The sequence below is a fragment of the Sporobolomyces salmoneus genome (genome assembly GCF_050403485.1).
Source record: "Sporobolomyces salmoneus JCM6883 DNA, S_salmoneus_JCM6883_v1_ctg11, whole genome shotgun sequence".
NCBI lineage: Eukaryota > Fungi > Basidiomycota > Microbotryomycetes > Sporidiobolales > Sporidiobolaceae > Sporobolomyces > Sporobolomyces salmoneus.
The window spans coordinates 272773-295837 of record NW_027481152.1 but is presented as its reverse complement, the minus strand read 5'-3'; the positions used below and the strand labels follow the sequence as shown (position 1 = coordinate 295837).

Below are 23065 nucleotides of genomic sequence, written 5' to 3'. Positions count from 1 at the left end.
CGCGAACTCTCTCTCTCTCCTCCACTTGCACGCGACAAGGATGCTAGCCGACCTCGACCTAGCACTCAAGCAACCTCTCCAACTAATCGAGAAACTTTTCCTCGAGCACGACTCAACCCTCGATGGATTCGAACTACGCGTTCAGGAATCTTTCGAATCCCTCTTGCGAGATGCTCGCTCCCAGGTGCGTTGCGGATCTTCTCAGTACCACTTCAGGGCTCGTACTGAGGCTTTCCGGCTGCTACTAGCTCCCAGCAGTTACGGCCCTCTCGAATCAATCGAAATTACCTCGACCGGGTTCTTTAGTCCGGTTCAGAGCAATGGTACAGGATACGGGGTACGGGACTGAGTTGTACAGAGCTCTCGGCGCGAAGAACCAGCTTTTAATGTACGGGATTGAGGAGACGGAGGAGAATACTTCGACCGTGAGCGATTTTCAGATTCTCCTTCGTTTGCGCGACAGGCTCAGCTGACGAGGCCTGTATGTGTGGATGTAGGCGGCTCACGAAGATTACTCGAAGCTGAGGGAAAGACAGGTCTTCTACATCGTTAGTCCGCCGGGAGAGACGGAATGGGTTAAACAGGTGAGCGAAGCTTCCGTCGAGCTCATTAGTATTCGTTCGAACTTGGCTTACTGTTTCGTACACGATCACAGAAGCTCGATGGTCTAACTGGTCGAGGTAGGGAGCGAATTGGTTCATTGGGAAGTCGAAGAAACGCTCAATGAACCTCTACTCCTTCCACAGAACTCGAATCAGCTTTATCGAACCTGAAGTTATCTTCGTCCGCCGCGTCAACTCCTTCAACCTCTACAGCGCTACCAAACAAGTTTCCGCTGCCTCAGGAACCTCATTTCGGAATGATTGCGAAAGTGAGCTCGATTTCTCCCTCTCCATTTCCTCCTTCGAGGCTAACGAGATAGTAATCTGCTCAGATCTATACCGATCTCGGAGACAAACTGAGGTCAACGGACGTCTACGAGTTTGTTGGTATTCTCGGTGAAACTTCGTAAGTCCGTGCTCGCTAATCGGCAAAATAGCCATCGCTCACTCCCTCTTGTCTTGAATGACAGTCTATCGAACGGATTCGACGTATTTGAGCACGGAGACGACGCCCCACCGCCTCAAGTTGTTCCAGCTCTCCACGTTCTCTACGCTTTACCCGCACCTTCTCCTCTCGATCTTTCGTCCATTCAAGATCTCGACTTCGGATCGGTCCGACACGAACTGATCGAGTATATCGCGGAAGAAGCTCTCGAAGGAGATCTTGAAGCCGCAGAATGGTTACTTTTGGCTTTGATTGCTCGAATGTGAGTTTCTTGTCAATCAATCTCACCCATCCGAAAGGTTGGTTGTACAGGCCCTCACTATATTCTTACAGTCACACACGCCACGCCACCGGTCTCGCACTCGGTTCCCTCTCCTTGAACCTCGCATTCCCACTCCAATCCACTTCTTCTCCTTCCTCCTCCTCGTCTCTCGCTCCTCTCCTGTCCTCCCTCCTACCCTCCTTCGCTCCTCTCGCACCAACAATAACTTCTCTCAATGACCCTTCCACCCGGTTCTCCCCGAGAAGTAGGGATGAAACTCTCGATAGCGGATTCTTGCAATTATCTCGCGGAACAAACGTTTTAATCGATCTGATCAATTTAGGGGAAGGGAAGTTGAACGATACTGGTTCGTCCCGTTCCCTCTCCCTGTCTCCCCTTCTTCTTTCCTCGAGACTGACGAGAACGCTTGAGGAGAGAACAGGAGTGAGGAATTTGAGATCCCTTTCAACGACGATTTCTCAACAAAAACTAGTTTATGAATTCCCTTTCTCTTCTTTCGAACTCGAAACCGATCTAGGATTCATCGTCGCCTCCGAAGGGAAATCGATCGTACCCGTACGTTTAGTCTTCCTTTTCCCTCTTCATCTTTCGAAAGATCAGGAGCTGACGAAGGGAGGTGGTATAGACGGATTGTACAGTCTTCGTCGAACCGAAGAGAAGAATGACCCCGATAGAGAAAGGAAGAAATAGTGATGAGGAGGAATTGAGGAGGTTTAGAACGTTCATTCAGAAAGTCAAATACGAGGAGTTTTCGATTCCTCCTGAAATGTCTGATGTAAGTTTTTTCATCAATCTCTCTCTTGAGAACCGGCATAGATACTAATGACTTGCGCGTTTCCCTCCGCCTCTTCGTCTTTGCCCATTTCTCCAATTCTCGATTCTCGATCTCTCGCTCGTCCCTCAACAGGTCATTCAAGCCGATTTCGTTTCCCGACGACAAGCCTCTCACTCAGGTGGAGGTACCTCCGGTGCGATGACTCAAGAAGACCTCTTGTTCCGAATGACTGTTTCTCGGTGAATCATTCTCCTTCCCTTTCGCTCTCTCCCCTTCCCTTCCCGCTTGTCCTACCCTCTTGCCCCTTTCGGCAAGCGATGACTCACGCTAACCACGGTCCGTGACGTAGATTGATGGCACTAAGTCACGGCAAGAAACAATTAGATGAAGAAAGTTGGATGAAAACTGCAGAGCTAGACGAGAGGAGGAAGGAGCGAGTACCGTCGGTCGTGAGGGAGAGACAGGAGAAGGAGAAGCAAGCGGAGATGCAGAGAAGGAAGGGACAGGCCTGAGAGAAGTTTCTGGGTTGTTTCTTTTGTCGACAAGGATGATATGTAGCTCTAATGGAATGACGATGCTCGTTCTCGTCAATCATCGTCAAGAGGAACGGGAGGAGAACGACTCAAAGGGTAGAAAAGAAAGGCAGACGACTCGATTGACAAGATCGGTCGTCCCAGCCGCATCAGTCTTGATACGACTCTAAGAAACCCAGCAGGAGAGAGTCACCTCTCACAGCTAGTTCCCGTCACAGCATGAACCTAGGAGTATCGAAGAGACTCGAGCTCGAGACGGACATCGTGAAATCGGAACTGGAAATCGTCAAATGGAGAACGGAAACTTGGTCGTACGGTACGGAATCGGAAACGTAGTAATCGGAACGTAAGCGAACGCCGCCGAGCTTTCGTCCCCGGAACTCCCGTCGAGTGATTCATGCTGTGTGATTCGGAAACGACAGAGTGAAAATGAATCGAGTTCATCCAAAATTTTGTAGCTCAACCACTTGTGGGTCTCTCAGCTGTCTCGTCAAGAGGAGTTCATCGGTGACAACGAGAGGGCTCAGAGGGCAGCGATTCATAGGGATTTGGCCCAAAACCTGCAGGAGGAGCAGAAAAAGAGAGATTTCGCAACTCGTGGTTTCCGGATCCCAACGAGTCGACAGAGCCGCCACTCTGTCTCGACAAGGTTCTCGGACAGCAAGATTCTCTGTCTCGACAAGGTTCTCGGACAGCAAGATTCCCAACGAGTCGACCGAGTGGCTCAGGCCCTCTACAGCTTCTATTTTTCGATACTCCGAGCTTTAGAGTCGAGGAGCTTATGTTCGACGTTTGAGAGTTTAAATCGCTAGCTGGTCACACATCTCCTCGGTTTTCGGAGTTTTTGGGAGTATAGCTCAGAGGAGATTTGTGCGTGAGCGTTCGAGCGACGACGCTCGGATCGTAGACGAACGGCCACACTCGACGGATCGAGTAGCTTGTGGTGAGCATAGACGACGAATAGTCGCAACGATAGGGAAGTGTCTGTCGCTCGGCAGCGAAGCAAAGAAGAAAGAGGGTACTGAACTCTCTTGAAGTTTATTCGCAATGTCAAAACTATTTACAAACCCATCTCCTTTCACTTCTTATTGACCGTACTCCTTATCCTTCACAGGGACGTCCTTTCCAGTCAACTTCTTGAATCCCGTACGGATACCGTCGGAGACTATCGTCGGATCAAACCTAGTCAGCGAAAAGCGAAGGAGAGTCGCGGAGGAGAGAAAGGACTGACTCTTCTCGGTAGTGGAAGCGGATTGACCGTGTCCGGCTTTGCCGAGAGCAGCGTTGACTCCCTTGTCGAGACTGCGCGACAAGCGGAAGGGAGGGGGAAAGATAAGCACGCGTAACTTCGAAGAGAGGAGAGGAGGAGGGTAGAGCTCACGCGTCACCTCCTTGAGCGGAACCTTGAGTGGTGGTAGTAGTACCAGAGGCAGCAGCTCCAGTTTGTCCGATGTTGTTCTGTGATATCGCAACGGCCCAGGGTTAGCGTTTTGACAACTTACTCTCTGGACTTCATGAGAACTCACCATATTGATCGAGTTGGGTTGTTGGAGGTGAAAAGTGGGGGTCTTTGATATGTGTGAAGTGAAGTGGAAGGAAGAGAGCAGCATGGAATGAGATTTAGTACGAAACGGTCTTTCAACATGACGTCGTGGTTTCACATTTTTACCGCTGCTGCTTCCTCTACAAACAAAGCATGTACCGTAGTGTACTGTAGCTTGGAAGCCAGGCCGTACTCATCTGTCGAAAGCGGTGCGGCACAGCGTCAAAGCGTAGTAAATCAGTACGAAGACTCCGCGGCTGAAAAGGACATTTTGGTGCGAGCTCCGAATGGACGCTCCTGATGTTCACGCGGCTCATCGCCAGTAAGGCTTCGCTTATAATTCCAGCGGAAAACGAGATTTGCGAGCTCTGAGCGAAGATCGTTCGGAAACTTCAGCTTCTTCGACTCACTCCTGTTGACTCATCCGCTCGCGTGAGCCTATCTCTACACCCTCGTTACAGCAGAGCTTGCTACTGACCTCTCCACTCGCGCGAGCAGACCAGAAAGTCTCACCTCCATCCCCTCCCTTCATCTCTCCCCTTCCTCTCACTCCACGTCACTCCCACTATGGCCGCCGCAACTAAACGCCTAGCGAAAGAATACGCCGAACTTCAATCCGAATCTATCCCTTTTGTCGTTGCTCAACCGGATGAAGATAACCTTCGTCATTGGGTCAGTTTCTCATCTCTTTCAGCTCGAGTGTTCTGCTGGAGCTGAACATGATTGAAAGAGCGGCAGACTGGAAAGATTGAAGGTCCTACAGATTCAGCTTACCAAAGTTAGTCTCTTCTCCTCGAGATCAATCAAGAAACTTGAGCGCAGTTGAACCAACTGAACCGGGTCGTGTGATCTGTTGTTGTTGAATAGGTGGAAAGTTTGGGATCGATATGACTTTCCCCGTAGAGTACCCTTTCAAATCCCCTACTGTGAGCTCTCCCTTCCTCTCGTTCCGTCGAGAGAAGAAAGTGAAAACTGATTCTCTTACTCTCTCGTAGGTTAAATTCGTGAGTGTCGCTCGGGCTACATATGCGGTAGATGCTGATGTAAGCGGGTACCACACACGAATAGACTACAAGGATTTACCACCCGAACGTGACGGACGACGGTGCGATTTGTATGGGACTGCTCAAGGTTCGTCTGCGCTCTCTGTCTCTCCACTCTTACGGCATGAGCTCACTAGTATTTGAATACACCGCTCAGGCTGAAGCATGGAAACCTTCAACCAAGATCGAGCAAAGTGGTTCACTTCCCAAATCAAAACTCGGCATGTTCGACTTGACGCTGACTCTTCGTTCTTTGCAACGGAACAGTTCTCCGAGCCCTTGTACAACTACTACAAGAACCTAATCGTGAGTTTTCCCCATTCCCTCGTCGTTCTCTTGCTTTCTTCAGGACTGATTATGGCTTTCGTGCGAAAAATTCAGCCGACGATGCTCTCGTCGCTTCGATCGCCGAAGTTTACAACGCAGATCGAGCACAGTTCACCAAGACCGTAAGTTCAATTATTTCTTCACTCGGTCGTGAAGAGTTTGAAGCGCTGATCTCGCTCTTTTTCCTTCTCCTTCCTTCGTTTCTCTCAGGCGCAAGAATGGGTCAAGAAGGTAATTCAGACGCACTCTCTAAACTTTTCTCGACACAATGAGATACTGATGCGTTTGCGCGTGGGGAACAGCACGCACAATAAACTGCTCACCCTTTCTCCCTCTCCTCCTTCACCTTCGTTCTTCGTCTCTTCGACCGAACTTCGCTTAACGTCAATAGCAACGACAATCTTCTACTAGCACTTTAGTAGTCGTCACTTCTCCTTCTTGTTCATACGCAATCTTCGAATCGTTTCCATCCCTAGTGGCTCACTCTCTCGAGACCATCGAAGAGAGACAGTACAACTAAGAGAATGACAAGTTTGAACTGATGGGGTAGTTGAGACAAGATGTGAGAGAGGTAGTGCTACATAAGCAAGAATTAAATATGAAAGCAGACGACAAACCCATATTTCGAGGTAATTTCGACACCAGATCCTTCGTGCCCCTGCGGCATCACGTCCCTTCGATTTCCCCACCCGCTGGATTACGACAACAACCTCCATCCCACTCCACCAAACTTATACACCCAACCTCCGACCGCCAATCCTCCCAAATTCACAATCCCCAATCTCACATCTTTATTCAACCCCGCCAACATGATCACACACCAAATCAATCCAACGAGTCGATCTAGGAGCATTCCGAGAGTTTGGGATTGACGCCAAGTTGGAGAGATTGGGTAAGGAGATTTAACGGGAAGGGAGGAAGAAGAAGGAGAGGGGATATTGAAGAGAGCGGTTACCTGTTTTCACAATCACAGTGATACTCGTCAGATTCGCGAGAGACGGAGGAAGAATAGAAGACAGGGAGATAAACTAACGGGTTTGTGATCCGATGCCGTGAAATCCATTTCACTCCTATACATCTCTGTCTCAAAACCCTCTGTCTCACTCTCGGCTACGGCATACAATATCCGATCGCACCAACCTGGGACTCGTTTCCTGAAATCTTTGTACGTCTCCCTCGTCCCAGGTTTGAATTTATATGTCGGAGGGAACGTAATCGGCGCTTCTGAGAGATGATGGAGAGTTTTCTGTCGGGAAAGTTGCTGGTGCAGTTGATCGTGAGGGAGGAGAGTGGAGAGCGAGGAAGAGAGGGAAGAGGAGTCGGAGAGGGGAGAAACGAGCGTCGAGATGTGGTGTGAGAGGAGATGGGGAGCTAGTTTACGAGGTGAGGTGAGGGAGATACGATAGTTGAGGTCCTATATCATCATCCGTATCAGTCCGTGATCAGAGAGAGGGAGAGAGGGGAGGGAAAGGCTCACTCCGAAAACGAATAAATGACCAGTTTCATACAAACTTTCTTCCTTCCCTGTCTTTTCACTGACAAAGACCAATCTCTGTACGATCTCCTTCCAATCCCAATTCCTTCTCTCCACCTTCTCCTGATGAGCCGCCAAATGAGCCGTCACGAACGTCCAACTCGAAAGAGAATCTCCCTCTCCCTCTTCTCCTTTCAAACTGAATCGAATCCCAACCGCTCCTTTATTCCCCATGAATCCAAACACCCCACACCCTGCAGTAGCTACTCTCACCTCTTGCAGTCTAGACGTAAGAGTCTGATCGCTCGAATAAACGAGTAAAGCGATTCCTCCTAACGATTTTCGAGAAATGAGTGAATAAGTCGTTCCTCCTCCTCCCGCTTCTGTCTTCGTATGCGTCCGCTCGATAGCGAGTTTAATCTTGTCTTCGTGTAAGTCCAGAGCGGTACTGGTGAAACCTGCGAGAGCTAGGTGCTATTCCTCCCTCACAACAAACACAATGATCTCATCAGCTCCTTTCCCGGAGAGTGAAGAGGGACGAAGGTGTACGAACCAAAGGGATCATTTCCTGAAACCCAACAGCAACTATATCCGGAGCTTCTCCCCGTTCTGATCCATCGGGTAGGAGAGTCGGATTCAACCAACTTGCGAGATCTTCCCCTTCGCCTTCGTAGGATAGGACCGAGTGACCTTGCCCTAAATGGCCGTTATAGGTAGCGCATTGAACCCGCATTTGTCGAGGGAAGGGAGGCGAGTTGAGTAACGGGCGAAAAAAGTGGGGGAAAGAGGAGAATTCTAAAGTGAGTCGAAACTTTCTTTCGTGAGAGAGCTTGAGAGAAACGGTGACCTTTTGAACAGCTGATTACATTCGAGTTTACAGGTTCAACAGGAGAGAGACGACAAGGTTTTACGACAAGGGACATAGCGTAGGAGATAGAGAGACACAGGTACGAAAGAGAAAGTAGAAGAAGAAGATTCAATATTTCCAACATTTGAGCAGAAACGGGTCGAGTGGTGAGTGATGATCGGGGAGAACCTTCTTCAGACGACGACGCATGGTAATGGTATAGGGTCAAGCGAATTCGAAAGCTTGAGAACCTCCTTGGGTCGTCGGAACGTATTTCAACGATAATTGTTGGTACGGTTCTGAGCATGCGAAATGATAGAACTATCTCTCCCAACACACTCCTCTTCAGCAAACGGTCCAGATAGGGAGAGGAGAAGAGAAAGGCTTACACCAGTGAGAGTAGCTTCAGTCCAACTTTTCAATCCGAAATTCTCCACCTCGTCTTCTCGATGGGAATTTTTCCTCCCACGAGAAGATCTCGTCTGATCAAAGCTTGAGATATCGTGATGTAGACGTGGAGGCGAAGAAGGGAGCGGAGGAGGAGAGCTCGGAATCGTCGGCCACTCGGATTCAGCTCGTTCCGACGCCATATCGTTGAACGGAACCACAGGCGGTGTCGGAGACAGCATCGGATGACTCGTAGCTACCTCGGGTGATTGAGTGAGATCGATGAAAGAAGTTTGACTCGCGAGGAGCGCCGTCTCGACCGATTCGTATTCCGATTTTGGAGTTGGTAATTCTGGAGGTGGAGGAGTCGTTGAAGGCGTAGGGGGAGTGACACTGAGTACGCTCGAGGTTGGAGTTGAAGAGACGAGGGAGGAGAGGGAAGATGCTGCGATACTCGAAGAGGGAGAAGTCGAGGTTTGTCCTCCTTCTCCTCGAAGTGCCGCAGCGTAAGATACAGATCTCGGGGAGGACGCAGGTCTTTCGACGATTGAAACGGGAGGAGTTGAAGCGGTGAGAAGTGCGGATACGGGAGCAGGTCGAGTTTGAGCGAGTTGAGAGGGAGCGGTTTGCGAATTCGAGGAAGAACGGCGACGCGGCAGAGGGGCGGCGAAACTGAACGGTCTCGAAGAGGGAGGCGAGATTCCACGATGTTGAACTGACGAACTCGCTTCGGCAAAGAGTTCTGACGAGGTTGGTTCGAAATCGAGACCTGAACATTGGAAACAAGTTCTTCAGCTTTTCTCTCCCATTCCAAGATTGACATAAAACTTACAGACGTAGTACAATCCCGCGAAACTAGCACCATGAATCGCATCGACCTTGTGTTCAGGTAACACGAACCTCTCCTTCCATCTCATGAACAAATAAGGTTTCTTACTCGCTCCTCGCAAGTTCAAATTTGTCCCCGTCATTTGTTGTTCAAGACGATTACGAGTGAAGGGAGGGAATCTTCTCCAGTGTCGCATGTCGTCTTCTTTCGTCGCCCCGTAGTTTGAAGTGAGGAAACCTGGTCCACTTTCAGATACGATTTCACCTCTTTTTCGCAAACGATTTTCCGAGATTAGTTTTCTGTTTCTCGCGCCCGTAAACGGGGGTAGTACTCACTCGAAGAAAGTAACGAGACTTTCGAGTTCAGGAGTCAAGTGCTTAATCTCCAAAGTCCCAGCCAGAGTTCCCGATTCAATGTCGACCCTGTTTGCACGGATGCTGCTTAGTCAATGAAAAAGTCAATCGAGTAGGCGAGCGAACCAGCTCACGTATCAATCTTGACCTTTACATCGTAACTATTCCTCCCGCTCCTCTGTACCCCCATCCAAGTTGAACCTGGATGTAAACAACTTTTTCCCTCGTTCCTGTGTCTCCCTGAGTCCGGATCGCTGTGCACTAGACTATGAGGCATTCTCCTACGCGTCGTTCGTGCCGAGAAGTCGTGTGAGATTTGAGCGGGGAAGAGATGATCGAGATGACGAAGTTGGGGAGGGGGAGGAGGGGGAGAGGTCGGGGCTGGCTGGTAGGGGAGAGGGGAGACGGAGTACCAGCGCCGACCGAGGAGGGCTGTAGAACAGGTGGTTCGCTTGTCGAAGATCGTGTGATGGAAGAAGGAGAGAGAGAGGGGAAGGGGAGCGGGGAGAAGACAGCTTCCGAAGTGGGGATTTTCACTGGATTTTCGCACGGTTGAAAACACCTCGATAGGCAGTCGTGAAGCACCTGTTGAGTTAGTTGAGAGAGGTGAGAGAGGGGGAATAGGAGAAAGGAATATTTTTCGTAAATTCATTTCGCTGCTTCGACGGACCATGTGCGTGGGTACCGCTAGAATCTTCGAGACTCTGTGCAAGAGTCAAGTGAGATACGGAGAGAGAAGTTGAGAGCGGGAGACGGCGCGATGATTGAGCATGGGTAAGACACGAGAACAAGCTTCGAACTTTACGTATACAGCGAACGAACGTCTCTCGCGCGCTCAGATCCCCGGTCATCGCGGCGGAGCCAGCTCGTAGCTCTCAGTGGTTCCCGTTTGTGTCGAGGCAGACCACCACAAACCAAGGGGAAAAGGTCAACTGACTTCGCAAAGCTCGGTTCAAAGCGCTATCACCACCCTTTGTACCGATTCACTTTGCACCGTAAACTAAATGCTCAATCAAACATGGCTAGTCCTTTCCGGACTGCGACTTGCCAAGCTGAGTCACGCAGGCTTGAGTAGCTTTGACTGTTGTCAAGAACAAACACCCATCGCTAGATGAAAACCCTTTTCCCGCTTCATGCTTTGCAGCACGGGGCACAGCATAACAAGTCGCCCAGGTTGCGGCTTGTTTCCGCTCCAGCCTCTAACGAGGCTGGAGCAGAATCCCCGTTCGAAACGAAAGTCAAACAACTCGCCTGCGACCGAGGCTGTACTACTCGTTGTACGCGGAACGAAGAAGATGAGCCTCGAGGATCGAGCGCTCAACCGGACTTGAGTCTGGTTGAGCGTTTGATTAAAACTTTTTTCTCCGACGAGGAAGAACAGCGCACGGATCCCTGCGGAACTGGCGAAAACGCTACCCTAGATTTCCCTTGATCTCGGGTTACGCTCTGGTATCACTTTGAGATACCTTGATGGGTGACACTGTTGGCACAGTAAGCGAACTGATTTCGAAAATTTGGCACAAATCGAAAAGATACGCTTTCTTTCGTTTTCGCTCCAACGCCGAGAGATACTCGCTTGAACTGACACTCGAGGTCACGGAGATTCTGGTTGGAGTGATAGGTCTCTTTCAAAGGTGGCTGAGTGACTTCACGCCCGCGGAGAGACTTCTCGCACCAGGCGGGATATCTGAGTGTCAGATCTCGGGTTGAGCTTCTCTCGGTGACAGTGACTTTGTTTCCCTGCTATCGAACGAGTTCTCCGGTCGTGTAACGTGGAAGAACCGGCGAGATCGCGGCGTCAAACACTAGGGCGGGACGATTCTTGTCTTGTGAGAGAATTGTTTCGCCAGAGTCGAGTTCAGTCTGTTGAGCTCGATTTCACTTTCCACTTTTCTCTTCCGTTCTTCCGAGACTGCAATATCTCAGTCGAAGTCTTCAGTACAGTATGGCAGACTTGTCTCGAGTTCTTCAAAGCTGCGAAACACTTGCTGCGAACGATTTCTGACGTTTTGAGCGAGGCGGTGCTGCTGCTTTTCTTCTTCTTCCACACCGCACTCTCCCTTCGTACGAACTCATTCGAACAACTATCGTGAGTCTTCCTGTTCTCCCTCGTCAACGCCGACTACCTCGTTCGAGGAGGAACCCTCTAACGTCTCTCATCATCTCTCTTTCCTTCTCTCCTCCCCTCGCCTCGCAGCTCCCACTCGATCAATCATGAGTTACCCGCCCAACCAAACCAACGCGATCCAACAAGCCCTCGACCGAAGAGATACAATGATGTCGATCCCCCTCTCCGAATCAACACCTGATCAACCTCTTCACGAACAACAACAACACGACGCTGCATCCTCAAGAGAGGATCAGATCCCAGGGGAAGAGAAAGAGGCAATGAGATTAAGGGGTGGTTGCTTCTCGTTGGAACCTTGCGGGTCAGTCTTTACTTCGTTCAGTACGTTGTGCGACGGCGAACTGACCGAAAGTTAGAAGGACAGGTGTGACTGCGACGTATGCTGCATCCCTTGTACGATCATGTAGAGTTCGATCTGTAGCGCGCTCCAGCTCGACCGACAACCATTCCTCATTCTCACTTTTTGTTGTTCTTCACTGTCTTCACTCACTTCTCGCCTGTGCAACTCGTTCCCTTATCCGCCATACACAGCTAGCCCGACAGACGGGAGCGAGCGAGTCTGGATGAGATGATTAGAGTTTGCAACAAGAATAAGAGATAGGAAAAACGATAGAAAAGAGGAAACTCCTCGCAAAGATTAGGCGGAACAGGATGAATGGGAAAAGAGGAAGAGGTTCACTTCAGATCAATCAATTAAGATCTCCGATCCCCTGCTTGCTTTCTTTCCCGCCATTTCTACCTCGCCTAATCCCAGTAAAAAATGACTGTCAAGTTTTCTTCCCCTTTCCGACTCTTTCGTTCCCTCTCCAATCCAGCAACCCAACTTTAGTTCACCGAACATGGAGCTTCTACTCTTAAATGAGGAGACGTTCGATTTGACCCTGTAAAGACAACAAGTCAAATCAGGAATCAGCAAAACAAAACTGAAAACTGAGAGTAAACTGTGTCTTACCTTGATGGTATCGATCTGAGCCCTCAATTCCCTAGCCTCGTTCGTAGTGATCGAAGCGGCGATGACGGGCCTCGAAACTCCACAAGCGCGTCCGAGGGCAGTCTTCGAAGGAACGAAAACGTAGGGAACGTTCTTGTCTTCGCAGAGGAGGGGCAAGTGGAGGAGGATTTCGATGGGCTCGGTGTCGGCAGTCATGATGATGAATTCACAGATACCTCGGTTGAGGGTCTATCAACAGTTAGGGAGGTCAGTTAGGAGCGAATGGGACAGAATGAGGAAAGAGGTGAACGAACCTTGGTAGCCTCGTTAGCTCCCTTCTTGAGCTGTTACCATCCCATAAAAAGTATCTCATCAATTCAACCGATCGTCAGCTTAGGAGAGCAGAGAGAGGTTAGACAAACCTGCTTGTAGTGAGAAGCCTAATTTCAAGGTCAGACAACTCATTAGCACTCTCTTCGACCGACTCAGTAGATCAAAAGACAGTTTTCTAAACTTACTTGCTGAACGAGATCGAGGATCGAGTTGGTGAGGGCCGAATCGGCGAGGGGGAAAGCTTTAGGGTTGACTTCTGCCATTTCTTCTCAGTGGGTTTGCGAGTAGCGAGTAGGTTGTTTTTGGTGTTGGTGTAAAAAGTGAGCTCACGTCAGGGATCTAACTGCGATCACTGCTCGTTTGAATGGGGTGGAGAAAGAAGAAGAAGAAGAGAGGCGGGAATTTTTTCGAAGTTCTCTCTTCTCTCATCTGAACCCCACAAAAGCCGACTATAGAATGACTACGAAACGATCTGTATCACCTGAACCACTCACTGAAGAGAACAACAACAAACAACCTCGAACCGAATCAACCGAAGAAGAAGGACCGGCTCCTCCTCCTTCCGCCGAGATCACTCAACCTACTACCGAAACGCCAGACGACGTACTCGCTCCGGTCAGTGACGATGCTGAAATTCAAGATGCTCCTCCAGTCGAACCCACTCCGGAAGAATCAGCCGCGGAAGAGAAAGGGAAAGAGGTCGAGGAACCTCCCCTCGTTCAAAGAGGAACGGGAATCAAAGTAGAAGAGTTGGACAATATCAAAGTCGAGTATGAACAAGGGACTAGATTGGTAGGATGGCCAGAAGACGAACAGGATGAAGTTTTGTACCCTTTCGATGCGAAATTGAACGAGAAAGTTTACATTTGGTGAGCTTCTGCCCTTTCCCTTCCCTCTGAGCTGTCTCTGGGCTCATCTTGCGGACTGGATGATCATATAGGAAAGGAGATATCACGGTGAGTCGCCCATGCTATCAGGGGGGAAAGTTCGCTCGTTTTCTGACAGTTTTCATTCTCGGTTTCAGACTCTCGAAGTCGATTGTATCGTCAATGCAGCGAACAAATCTCTCCTGGGAGGAGGAGGAGGTGAGTCCCTAAGCACTCTGTTCCTGAGCCGAACTGTACTGATGCCTAGAGCTCTCTTCCAGTCGACGGAGCGATTCATTCAGCGGCCGGAAAATCTCTCCTCCTCGAATGCGCCGAACTGAAAGGTGCCGCTACGGGTGAAACGAAGCTCACCTCGGGTCACCGTCTCCCCGCTCTCAAAATCGCTCACACGGTCGGCCCGATCTATTCTCGTCAGAAGAAACGAGAAAGTGAAGAACTCCTGAGGAGTTGTTACCGAGGAACTTTGGATTTGTGCGTAGAGAATGGGTTGAAGAGTGTTGCGTTTTCGGGGATCTCGACGGGAGTTTATGGGTATCCGATTGAGGACGCGGCGAGGGTTGCGTGCGATGAAGTGAGGAAGTTTTTGGAGAGTGACAAAGGTGAAAAAGTGAGTCGTCCCTGCTCTCAAGGCTCTGCTTTACGGGTTACGGTGGACTTACTCCCTTAGTAACTAGATCGATCAAGTCATCTTTTGCAACTTCCGTCCCGTAGACGTCGCCTCTTGTTCGTTCTTGTTTTCCTTTTTCTGCCACTCGAATCCGAAGCTAATCCTCCTCACGCCGCCACATAGACGTCGACAACCTTCCTTCCTACTTCCCTCCTCCTCCTCCCTCTGCCGAACCCGCCCCCGCTGCGTCAACCTCGAACGAAGGAGAAACGACGGAACCCTCTACTGGAGAAGGAGCTGAACAAGAAGGATCTGGACCGGCTACTGACAAACGTCCCGACGACGTCGATGAGCCTATGAATTCGGCTGAAGAACCGAACGCTGCGCCAGAAGGAAGCAAAGGAGAAGAGGGAAAAGACTCGACGAGCGAAGGGAAAGGGAAAGTGCCAGAAGGCAGGGCGAGTCGTAGGAAGAGTGGGAAACACACTCATGGTGGTGGTGCTGCTCCTCCCGCTGCTTGAGAGGGCAGAGACTGACCAGAGGTGCAAATACGATCTTCGGGAAGATCTCGCAAATTTTCGTTTTTTGTTTCTGTTTTTTGTTCCGCTTGTTTGTTAGAATACCTCTACGTTGCTACTGTGCTTGTCTGCTGGAATACCGATCTCTTCGTCTTCGTCGTCGTTCGAAAAATACGTCGCGTCTCGTCGAGCTTCTTCTCTCTCACTTTCCTATACACCCGCTCCCCCGACCAAGACTAGACAGACACAATGAGTGAGTCTCTCGGGTAGTACACTCAAGAGAGTGCGCTGACCCGTATATCGGTCGACAGGTTTCGGTGGAGGTTTCATGAACGGCTCTCAACCAGGTAGTTCTCCGAGCGGAGGTGGTGGTAAAGTGAGTCTACCCTCGTCTCTACCGTCCTGCGTTGTCAGCGCTGCCTTAGCGCGTGATTTTGACGATCCGATCTCTCGATTGGAACTCGTTCAATTGGGATCCATAGAAAGCAGGATCTTCAGCTTTGAGACCAGTAACGATTCATCAAGTCATTTCAGCACAACAGGCGTTTGGAGACGCGGAATTCATGATTGATGGGTCGGAAGTCAAAGATGTCAGTTTTCAATCTCCCTTTTCCCTTCTTTCTCTCGCTCGCTCTACCTCTTTCGGTGTGATTACTGACTGAAGTGAAATGGATCGATGTGTGTAATAGGTCACGCTAGTAGCTTGTATCAGGAGTGTCAATATCACGACAACTCAAGCGACTTTTCTGATCGAAGACGGAACCGGTCAGCTTCATTTTCACTCATCCTAGCTTGCAGCCTGAACTGATGAGATACTCATGGAGTCGACAGGTCAAATCGATTGTCGTATGTGGATCGAGAACGGTGCGGGAGAAGAAGGTGAACAAGATTCTCGTTTGTCGAGTCTCGAGTCCGTCTCTCCCCTCTCTCCTTCCTTCTGTCTTTCTGTGTCGTCGTGCTGATCATCTCGCTCTCTGAATGCTCAGGAACAATCGATACGTACGGATTTTGGGATCGATCAAGACGTTTTCAGAGAAACGACACATCAGTGCTCAACGAGTTAGACCGATTACCGACATGAACGAGATTAGTTTCCACTTGATCGAATGCGCTTACGTACACAAATACATCACTCTCGGTCCTGTACGTTCTCTCTCCATTCTTCCTCGCTTTCGAATCAAAAAAAGCTCATTCTTCGTTTCCTTCGATTTAGCCCGGAGGAGGAAACACTTCAATGGTGACTGATCGACCCTACGACGGAGCTGGAGGAAACCCTTACGCTGCAGACGGAGGAGCTCCCGCCGACGCCGCCGTGAAGGATCTACCTCACGCTCAACGAGAAATCTGGAAATTCGTCAGAGAAGAACTCGACGCAAACCCGGAGATTGCGAGTGAAGGAGTTAACATCAACTCGATCTCGAGACACGTTGGGATGGGAGTTGAACAGGTGAGAGAAATGGTCGCTGTCATGGTGGAAGATGGAGTTCTGTATGATGGACTTGATCTCGATCAGTTAGTCGTCTCTTTTTCTTTACTCTCTCGCTCCGTTTGACCGGACGTTGACGAAGCACTTGCGTGCGCAAAACAGCTATTTGATCACCAATTGATCGGTCTTTCGCAACTTTTGCTCTTTTCGATTCCTTTCTTTCGTCGAGTCAGGGTTCCGACTCGTCTTCGATATTCGTACCTGTATGATACTCCCCCTCTTATTCGCTCTTCTTCGTTACCCTCGCAACTGCCTCTGAAAACCGTTTGGATGTAATAAACGCTGTCGATTTCTTTTCTTCGCTCTTTCGTCGAGGAGGTTCCGATCAACGTCTCGCAAGTCTACCTTCACTCTTCCCGTGTCGTAAAGCAACTCGCACGCTCTCGCAAACTCCCGTGCGTCGAAGAGTAATGCGAGTCGAGGGAACAGGAGAGGAAAAGCAAACTCTCGTTTGAACCACAGCTGCCTTGCGACTATTGAATCTTGCAGCTCTTCGGACACGGCATTAAAACATGGAATCGATCACGCAAAAGATCAGAGCCCCTCGAGCGAGAAGACGGAAACAGAATCAGATTCAATTTCATGCGAGCTAAGTAGATCCAGCACTGCCTGATCGAAAAGCTCAATGTCTATAGACACAAACCTGATCAAAACCCGTGCGCGCGGTATCGCTATGTCTCGTAGCTTAGGCCTACACGTCGCAATCAGAGTCACCATGATCTGAACTAAAGCGCGTGCGTGACGACGAGTTATCGAATTTTCAAGTTTCTTGAATCTCCTGACGTTCTGCAGCATCATTCGCGGATGATGACTGGAAGAAAGTCAGGGGAAGACCCTCCGCTGTCGACCTCTCGAAGAAGTCAAGGCGAGTCAGATGAGTGAGATAGTGAAGGCGAAATCGTTTCAATCTCCCGACCCAAACTCAGCGGAGAGTATCTCTGCGACGAAGAATCGCTAGTAGCTGTCATGAAGCGAAAGCGGTTCTTCAGAATTGGAACGCTGTGCAAACTAGACGACAGCGTTCAATTTACCTTTTTGGCTCCGAGCTCAAACCCTAAACTCTCTCAACAAGCGAGCTCTCCGGGATACCTTCAAGGGCGAGACGAAGTCACTCCAGGAGGAGGAGTAGCGGTATCCTTTCGAGATTGGAACTTTCGGGAAGCGGGACAAAAGGGCTTTTTGCGAAGAAAAACGCAAAGACCCTTTCAAGCTCAGGCTCCTCTCTCCGCGGCAACATATCTCTCTCTCGACTTTGCGTAACGACTGTTTCCTACTCACCTTGCCCCACAAAAGCGGAAATGCTTGCAAAGATTGAAGGATTTCTCGCCAGTCTTTCTCGAGACATTTTGTGACCGCTGTTTGTTTCGTCTCCAGCTTCTGGCATTCCTTGCACGACAAGAGGACAGTGCGCCTTGAATCACGCAGGATTCGACCTTTTGGGCGGATCGAGATAGCAAGAGAGACACCGGGGGACACCCAGCAATCTCGATGATGAGTCTAAACCACGTCGATTTCGCAACAGTAGGCGCGCGCCGATCGCTCTTTCCGCTCTCCGTTCGGTCAACTCACTTTTAAGGTGTTGCTGAACGGAGCCCCGAAACACCGATGTATACAGAGCTTCGAAGACGATTCTAAGGTCTCGGAGCTCGACCAATTCAAAGCCTCAAATCGTAATGGATTTTGAGCAAACAGTCTCGCTTGCTTTCCTCGATCTCTTGCGGGGACGAGGACCTACGACGAAGAATCTCGACTAGTCGCCATGGCGCGAAAGGGTTCTTCAGGGTCGAAACGCCGAACGAGTGAGAACTTGGGAAAGCGTTTCGATATCTCGATCATCTTTTTGCCTCTCCTCACTTCGAGATCCCTTCATTCTCGGGGTGTAGACTCTCGAGTAGCCTCGGCTAGCTGAGAAGTACTCTCCCGAACCGTCAAACCCCTCAAATGTCGGCAAAGAGAACCAACCGCGAGCAGTCTCCCCTCTCAAATCTGGATTTTCTCAGCTAACTCTGCTGTGCACTGTTGTCGGCATTATCACCAAAAGTCTCGCGATTCACAGTCGCTGAGTGTTGGACGCAGCGTTGCGCTGAATGAAACAACTTGTATCGCAAAGAATTTTCGTTGAAAAGGGCCCTCGACGAACTTTCTTCTTGCTGGAGTTCATTCAAGTCAGTGATCTTCGCCTGCCGGAGCTCTCGAGTAAGATTCGGAATCTATCCTCGCGACTACCTTTCGAACGATGACCGGCCAAGTAGACTGAGCTCGAGTGGTGTAGTTTCGATTCTTACACGGAGTTGAAGAGCAGCTCAGAATTCAAGGTGCCGGCCATTGAACAGAGCTCGTTTTCTTTTGTGTCGTCGTAGTATCGATGTGTGGCAACAGGATTAGAAGGAATAGCAGTTCTACAGATTGAAATTATAACCAAATAGCTCGATAAACGGCATGACTGAGTCGATCGACGAGAGGAGTTTGCGCTTTCGATTCGGCGACACTATCGATATAGAGCGAGTCAGTAAGAGTCACGTTACAGAGAGAACTGAGAGAGAGCTCACCTGATGATATCTTTCTCCTTGATCCAATCCTCGTCAACAACTCCAATCTTCTCTCCCTCTTCTTTCAACTTGTCGACGATCACTCTCACGACATCCTTCGCAGTCTTTCTCTTCTCTCCATCCTCTCCATCTCCTCCTCTCGACTCGATGATCTGGCTCGTCCCCGTCGCGCTCGAAACTTTGATCGCATCTCTCCTCAAGGCCTTGAACGCGAAGAAGTGCGATTCTTCTTCGTCAGGACCGGGAGTAGGAGTCGGAGATTTCGACGGAGTCGATGGGATCGATCCGGGTAATCGAAGAGGTTTCAATCCCATCGAAGCTGAAAGTCTCGAACCGACGTTCTTCGCCGTGATCGACTCCTTTCGCTCCTTTTGAGGACTTTGCGTCTTGAGCGTGTAGGTACGGATCTTCTCGGTAGCGTCACTTGCAGCGTATCGGAGAATGAAGCCGTAGTTCTCGGTAGGGTTCGAAGTTGAAGAATCGAGCGAGGAAAGGATGTAAGCTCCGGTTTGGAGCGAGAGGATTGAACCGGTTGGGATGCGAACAGAGCTGACGACCTGTCGAGCGAACGAGTTAGCGGATACGACGGTGAGTTGGAGACAAACGGGACTGACCTTCTGCAGAGTGAACTCATACTGCACGACGTACACCGCCTTGTTCGTGAGCAGCAGTACCTTCTCCTCAAACTTGCCACCTTTCCCCGGTCTCACCGTATCGACCTCACTCGGCGAGATCAATGTCCAACCTCCGAGTTTCTCCTCCCCTTCGAGCAAGACCTCTTGAGTCGAAGTTTCGATCGCCTCTTGTCGAATCTGAGCGAGACGTAGAATTTCTCGAGGATCTGACGTTTCGAGTCGTTCCGAGAACTCTTCGAAAGCGTATCGATTGACTCCCGTGATGTAGTCGAGACTCGCTTGTTTGAAGAAATCTAGAACCGCGAGAGTCAAGGTCAGCTTCTTCTCGTCATGAGTTCGAACGGGATGGACGTACCGGTTACGACCGAGTTTCCCAATCTAACAATCGAGTTTGAAGCGTCGTTCAAAGCACCCATGAAATTTCGCTTTCCAGTCCTAGTGAAATCTCCCTTGAGAGCTGACGTTCCCGAATACTCTCGACTGATCGCATCTCCATTGTCGGCCCATAGGGAGTTGAAGGCGACGTCGAGGGCATCGTGCATTCCTTCCATTTCGCCGCTCGCAATTCCGAGATGAACTAGATGGCGATTCATCACGAATCTCGCAATAGCACTTTGAACGACGTTCGTTCGCTACACATGCGAGAGAAGAGCACGTCAGTTCTCATTCGGACGTTGGAGAGAAGCGGGAGAGACTCACGTCGAGCGAATCGATACAGTTGATCCGAGTGACTCCCGTTTGAAGCGAATATGTTTCTTCGGGTGTGGACCAGAAAGTTCTGTTCGAGTAAAAGGGAAGTAAGCGACGGACTTCGGTGAGCAAGATCGTCGCTTCTTCGCTCACCTTAGTTCTTCAAGGTCGTCTCGGATGAGATCGATCAATTTCGAAATGTTCTCGTAATGCATTCCTTTCGTGAGGTGATGGAAGTCCCATCTAGGAGCTTGGGAGTGTCAGTATCGTTAGATGATAGACGGGAAAGGATGAGACTGACTCGAGATACCTAGGTAGAGAAACAAGGTCAAAAAGGTGTTTCGAAACGAGAGTCAGGAAAACGACTCACCGAACTTTATCTTCCTCTTTCTTGAGACTCTCCATTCCCTCCCTGAACGCCGCTACGACCGCCCCTTCTTTTCCCGTCTGTTCCGCCAGATTGACCAGAACCAATCTCCCATACCTCGCTTCGAGCGCGTCGATATGTTTCCCCATCGCTTCTTGCGTATCTTTCGGAGTTCTTTCGAGAACTGGCGGAGGCTTGAGAGCCCAAGGACTTTGTGACCAGTAAGCCGGGATAGATCCGCGAATCTGAACGAAAGCGCAGGTGTGCGAAGTTCCGTCTCGGACGCAACTGACGATGAATTCGGTTTCGACGAAGTTTGCGACTCCTCCGCTGGGGTTGATCCCGCGTCGTTGATATCGGAGACCGGGTCGTTCAATTGACCGCCGAGAGATGAGAACGAGGGTGAGGTCGATCGAAGTTGGAGCGTTTGGATCGATTTCGGAGGAAAGAGATTGATAAGGTTGGAGAGGAAGGGGAACGGTCAATTCTTGAGCGAAACCTTGCTGAAGCACGATAATGTACGAATGAAGCTACAACGATCGAGGCAGAATCAGCTTCTAGAACGCGATTCAAGTAAGAAGAGGAAAAACTCACTCCAGCCGAGACGAACGAAGACATAAGATGAGCGTTAAACCAGAATCGCTTGTCCGCCTTTCTCCACAGAGGCAAGTGATCGAACGAGTCACTCTTCGGCTCAGCCGCCTTCGCTTGAAGAGTTCGAGTGATGTCGGTTTCGAACGAGAAGTAGAGACCTCGAAACGTCCTCAACAATTCGGCGACGAGTTTGTCGTCTAGCTCCTTCTGAGACTCGCGGACATCCGCATCTTCTTCTTCACCCGGAGGAGGGTTTGTCGCTTCGGCCGCCAAATCCGCGAGATTCGAGGAATCGGAAGTTTTTGGAGGTGAAGCTTCGTTTGGGTCCTCCCGAGTCGTGTCTTCGGTACTGGAATCCTTCGAAGAAGACTCTGTCGATCTGAGCTCGGGATCGAGGGCCGGAGTCGAGCTTGGGGTCGATTGTCGGTTGCGAGAGAAAGCTCGTTGCCAAAAAGGTCGTTTCGGACTCGCTGTCGTAACGATTGGAGCTGCGTCTGCTTCCTGTACTTCCTCCTCCTCATCGTCTTCGTCGCTGCTGCTATCACTGCTCGCGTCCGACCCTAGTTTCTTCTTTCCGTTCCGACTCAGGACGCTTCCAATCGAGGTGACGGATTGACGGTACCTCGCTTGACGAGCGGCGTGTTTCGTGATAACGTTCTGTGCGATCTCTGTAGAAGCTAGAGGGATTGCGATGAGGGAAACGACAGTCCTGATCTTGCTCGAGTGCGAATCCGGTAAACTCGCGGCGTGAGTCGAATCGGCGATCAAGATCAGGTAGTTGTCTGTGCGTCTCGCTTTCTAGAGTCAGCTCGTTATCACAATGCCTGAGAAGCACGAAGGACGCACCTGAGAACCCCTTGAGGAGTCCAGCAATTCCATCAACAATCAGCGTCGACGAATCGTCTTCCTGCTCTTCCTTCGTTTCCTGATACTGTTCGAGCTGTACTGGTATGCTAGTCTTCCATTTGATGAGTACTGCTGATCCTTGGTAAGGTCCGTGGGCGCTAGAGTCGTAGGGTCGAATGATCAGTCCTCTTGTTGTTGAGCGAACGGCGAGTTTCCGGTGCAGGCGTGGCATGGTGGGAGGAATCGTTGCTGCCGGTGGGAGCGACCACCTTTTGCGCGTTGTCATTCGAGGTCGAGGAAGGAGTGGAGAGGAAGGAGCTCAAAACTCGATCGTCGTCACTCATCGTCGCAATTTCGAAACGATTTCGGCTCTATGTACTCGCAGGTGAGTAGGCAATCGCAACGAATGTTATATGGAACGAGTTTCACAGCGAGCGAAAAAGCAGAGCTGAGCAAAGAGGGAGAAAACAAGGAGAAAACGTGACCGTCTTGTTACGTTACTTCTTGCGAAGCGAGGCATCACAGTACGGTGGAAGCGGCGGAAGCCGAGGCCTACTGAACTGACAGAGCTCTGAATTAGTTTCGATGATCGACGCAGCAGAAGGAAAAGAACTCCGTGAAATTTCACAAGAAAGTTCCTCGTTTTCTGCCTCTCCCTCTTTCATCACAACACGCTTTTCGACCGCCCGGACACAGTACTACAGAGCGTGTTCCATTCTACACGAGTCCGCTCAAACGGCGACGTACGACATCGAATCGCGACCTCCTCCTTCGATTCCTCGAGTTGATCACCTTTCGCCTACAACTCGCCCATATCTCGCCTAGAGACGACAGGAACAGTCGGAATAGGTCAGGAGTAGTGATATAGAGTAGTCACACGTATCAGAACAGCAAATCAAGTGAGTCCTCACCTCTCTACCCCTCTCCTTTCCCTCCTCCTCTCCTCTCGCGCCGTGACGCGTGGGAAAGTACTCCTTAGAGTCTTGGAGAACGGCCAAAGAGAGGCTCGAAGAACACATTCAGACAAGATCGCTGATTTGTTTTGATCGTCGT

The 23065-nt window shown here is 50.2% G+C and overlaps 10 protein-coding genes across 10 annotated transcripts; 5 read left to right on the top strand and 5 right to left on the bottom strand.

The window, feature by feature from the left end:
• Positions 1-40: 40 nt before the first annotated feature.
• On the top strand, positions 41-2617 carry JCM6883_002882 (uncharacterized protein; the record flags this gene model as incomplete). The annotated part of the gene is made up of 12 exons (XM_076630674.1): positions 41-184; positions 249-425; positions 498-584; positions 656-680; positions 747-871; positions 935-1008; positions 1073-1309; positions 1381-1676; positions 1752-1885; positions 1956-2105; positions 2238-2344; positions 2455-2617. 12 exons carry the CDS (start codon positions 41-43, stop codon positions 2615-2617), a joined length of 1719 nt encoding a protein of 572 aa, XP_076489411.1.
• A 1106-nt stretch (positions 2618-3723) lies between these two features.
• JCM6883_002881 (uncharacterized protein) lies at positions 3724-4167 on the bottom strand (the record flags this gene model as incomplete). The annotated part of the gene is made up of 4 exons (XM_076630673.1): positions 3724-3803; positions 3870-3940; positions 4020-4096; positions 4165-4167. 4 exons carry the CDS (start codon positions 4165-4167, stop codon positions 3724-3726), a joined length of 231 nt encoding a protein of 76 aa, XP_076489410.1.
• Positions 4168-4748: 581 nt separating this feature from the next.
• On the top strand, positions 4749-5865 carry JCM6883_002880 (ubiquitin-conjugating enzyme E2; the record flags this gene model as incomplete). Its single annotated transcript, XM_076630672.1, has 10 exons — positions 4749-4853; positions 4920-4959; positions 5049-5107; positions 5177-5185; positions 5250-5312; positions 5382-5418; positions 5492-5530; positions 5606-5673; positions 5762-5782; positions 5854-5865. The coding sequence occupies 10 exons, from the start codon at positions 4749-4751 to the stop codon at positions 5863-5865; spliced, it is 453 nt and encodes a 150-aa protein (XP_076489409.1).
• A 383-nt stretch (positions 5866-6248) lies between these two features.
• On the bottom strand, positions 6249-7758 carry INP54 (phosphoinositide 5-phosphatase INP54; the record flags this gene model as incomplete). The annotated part of the gene is made up of 4 exons (XM_076630671.1): positions 6249-6506; positions 6585-6965; positions 7029-7499; positions 7579-7758. 4 exons carry the CDS (start codon positions 7756-7758, stop codon positions 6249-6251), a joined length of 1290 nt encoding a protein of 429 aa, XP_076489408.1.
• Positions 7759-8097: 339 nt separating this feature from the next.
• Positions 8098-9631, bottom strand: JCM6883_002878 (uncharacterized protein; the record flags this gene model as incomplete). Its single annotated transcript, XM_076630670.1, has 5 exons — positions 8098-8193; positions 8262-9028; positions 9092-9354; positions 9424-9510; positions 9576-9631. The coding sequence occupies 5 exons, from the start codon at positions 9629-9631 to the stop codon at positions 8098-8100; spliced, it is 1269 nt and encodes a 422-aa protein (XP_076489407.1).
• A 2024-nt stretch (positions 9632-11655) lies between these two features.
• Positions 11656-11990, top strand: JCM6883_002877 (uncharacterized protein; the record flags this gene model as incomplete). The annotated part of the gene is made up of 2 exons (XM_076630669.1): positions 11656-11890; positions 11977-11990. 2 exons carry the CDS (start codon positions 11656-11658, stop codon positions 11988-11990), a joined length of 249 nt encoding a protein of 82 aa, XP_076489406.1.
• A 433-nt stretch (positions 11991-12423) lies between these two features.
• On the bottom strand, positions 12424-13096 carry SNU13 (RNA binding protein SNU13; the record flags this gene model as incomplete). Its single annotated transcript, XM_076630668.1, has 5 exons — positions 12424-12450; positions 12522-12749; positions 12815-12844; positions 12923-12940; positions 13019-13096. The coding sequence occupies 5 exons, from the start codon at positions 13094-13096 to the stop codon at positions 12424-12426; spliced, it is 381 nt and encodes a 126-aa protein (XP_076489405.1).
• A 193-nt stretch (positions 13097-13289) lies between these two features.
• JCM6883_002875 (macro domain-containing protein) lies at positions 13290-14848 on the top strand (the record flags this gene model as incomplete). Its single annotated transcript, XM_076630667.1, has 6 exons — positions 13290-13702; positions 13774-13789; positions 13858-13918; positions 13981-14327; positions 14395-14443; positions 14511-14848. 6 exons carry the CDS (start codon positions 13290-13292, stop codon positions 14846-14848), a joined length of 1224 nt encoding a protein of 407 aa, XP_076489404.1.
• Positions 14849-15094: 246 nt separating this feature from the next.
• RFA2 (Rfa2p) lies at positions 15095-16452 on the top strand (the record flags this gene model as incomplete). The annotated part of the gene is made up of 8 exons (XM_076630666.1): positions 15095-15098; positions 15157-15221; positions 15328-15435; positions 15535-15610; positions 15677-15755; positions 15832-15988; positions 16059-16357; positions 16434-16452. The coding sequence occupies 8 exons, from the start codon at positions 15095-15097 to the stop codon at positions 16450-16452; spliced, it is 807 nt and encodes a 268-aa protein (XP_076489403.1).
• Positions 16453-18743: 2291 nt separating this feature from the next.
• Positions 18744-22298, bottom strand: JCM6883_002873 (uncharacterized protein; the record flags this gene model as incomplete). The annotated part of the gene is made up of 10 exons (XM_076630665.1): positions 18744-18819; positions 18881-19437; positions 19495-19808; positions 19871-20147; positions 20215-20293; positions 20359-20448; positions 20507-20515; positions 20576-21102; positions 21167-21948; positions 22013-22298. The coding sequence occupies 10 exons, from the start codon at positions 22296-22298 to the stop codon at positions 18744-18746; spliced, it is 2997 nt and encodes a 998-aa protein (XP_076489402.1).
• Positions 22299-23065: the final 767 nt, after the last annotated feature.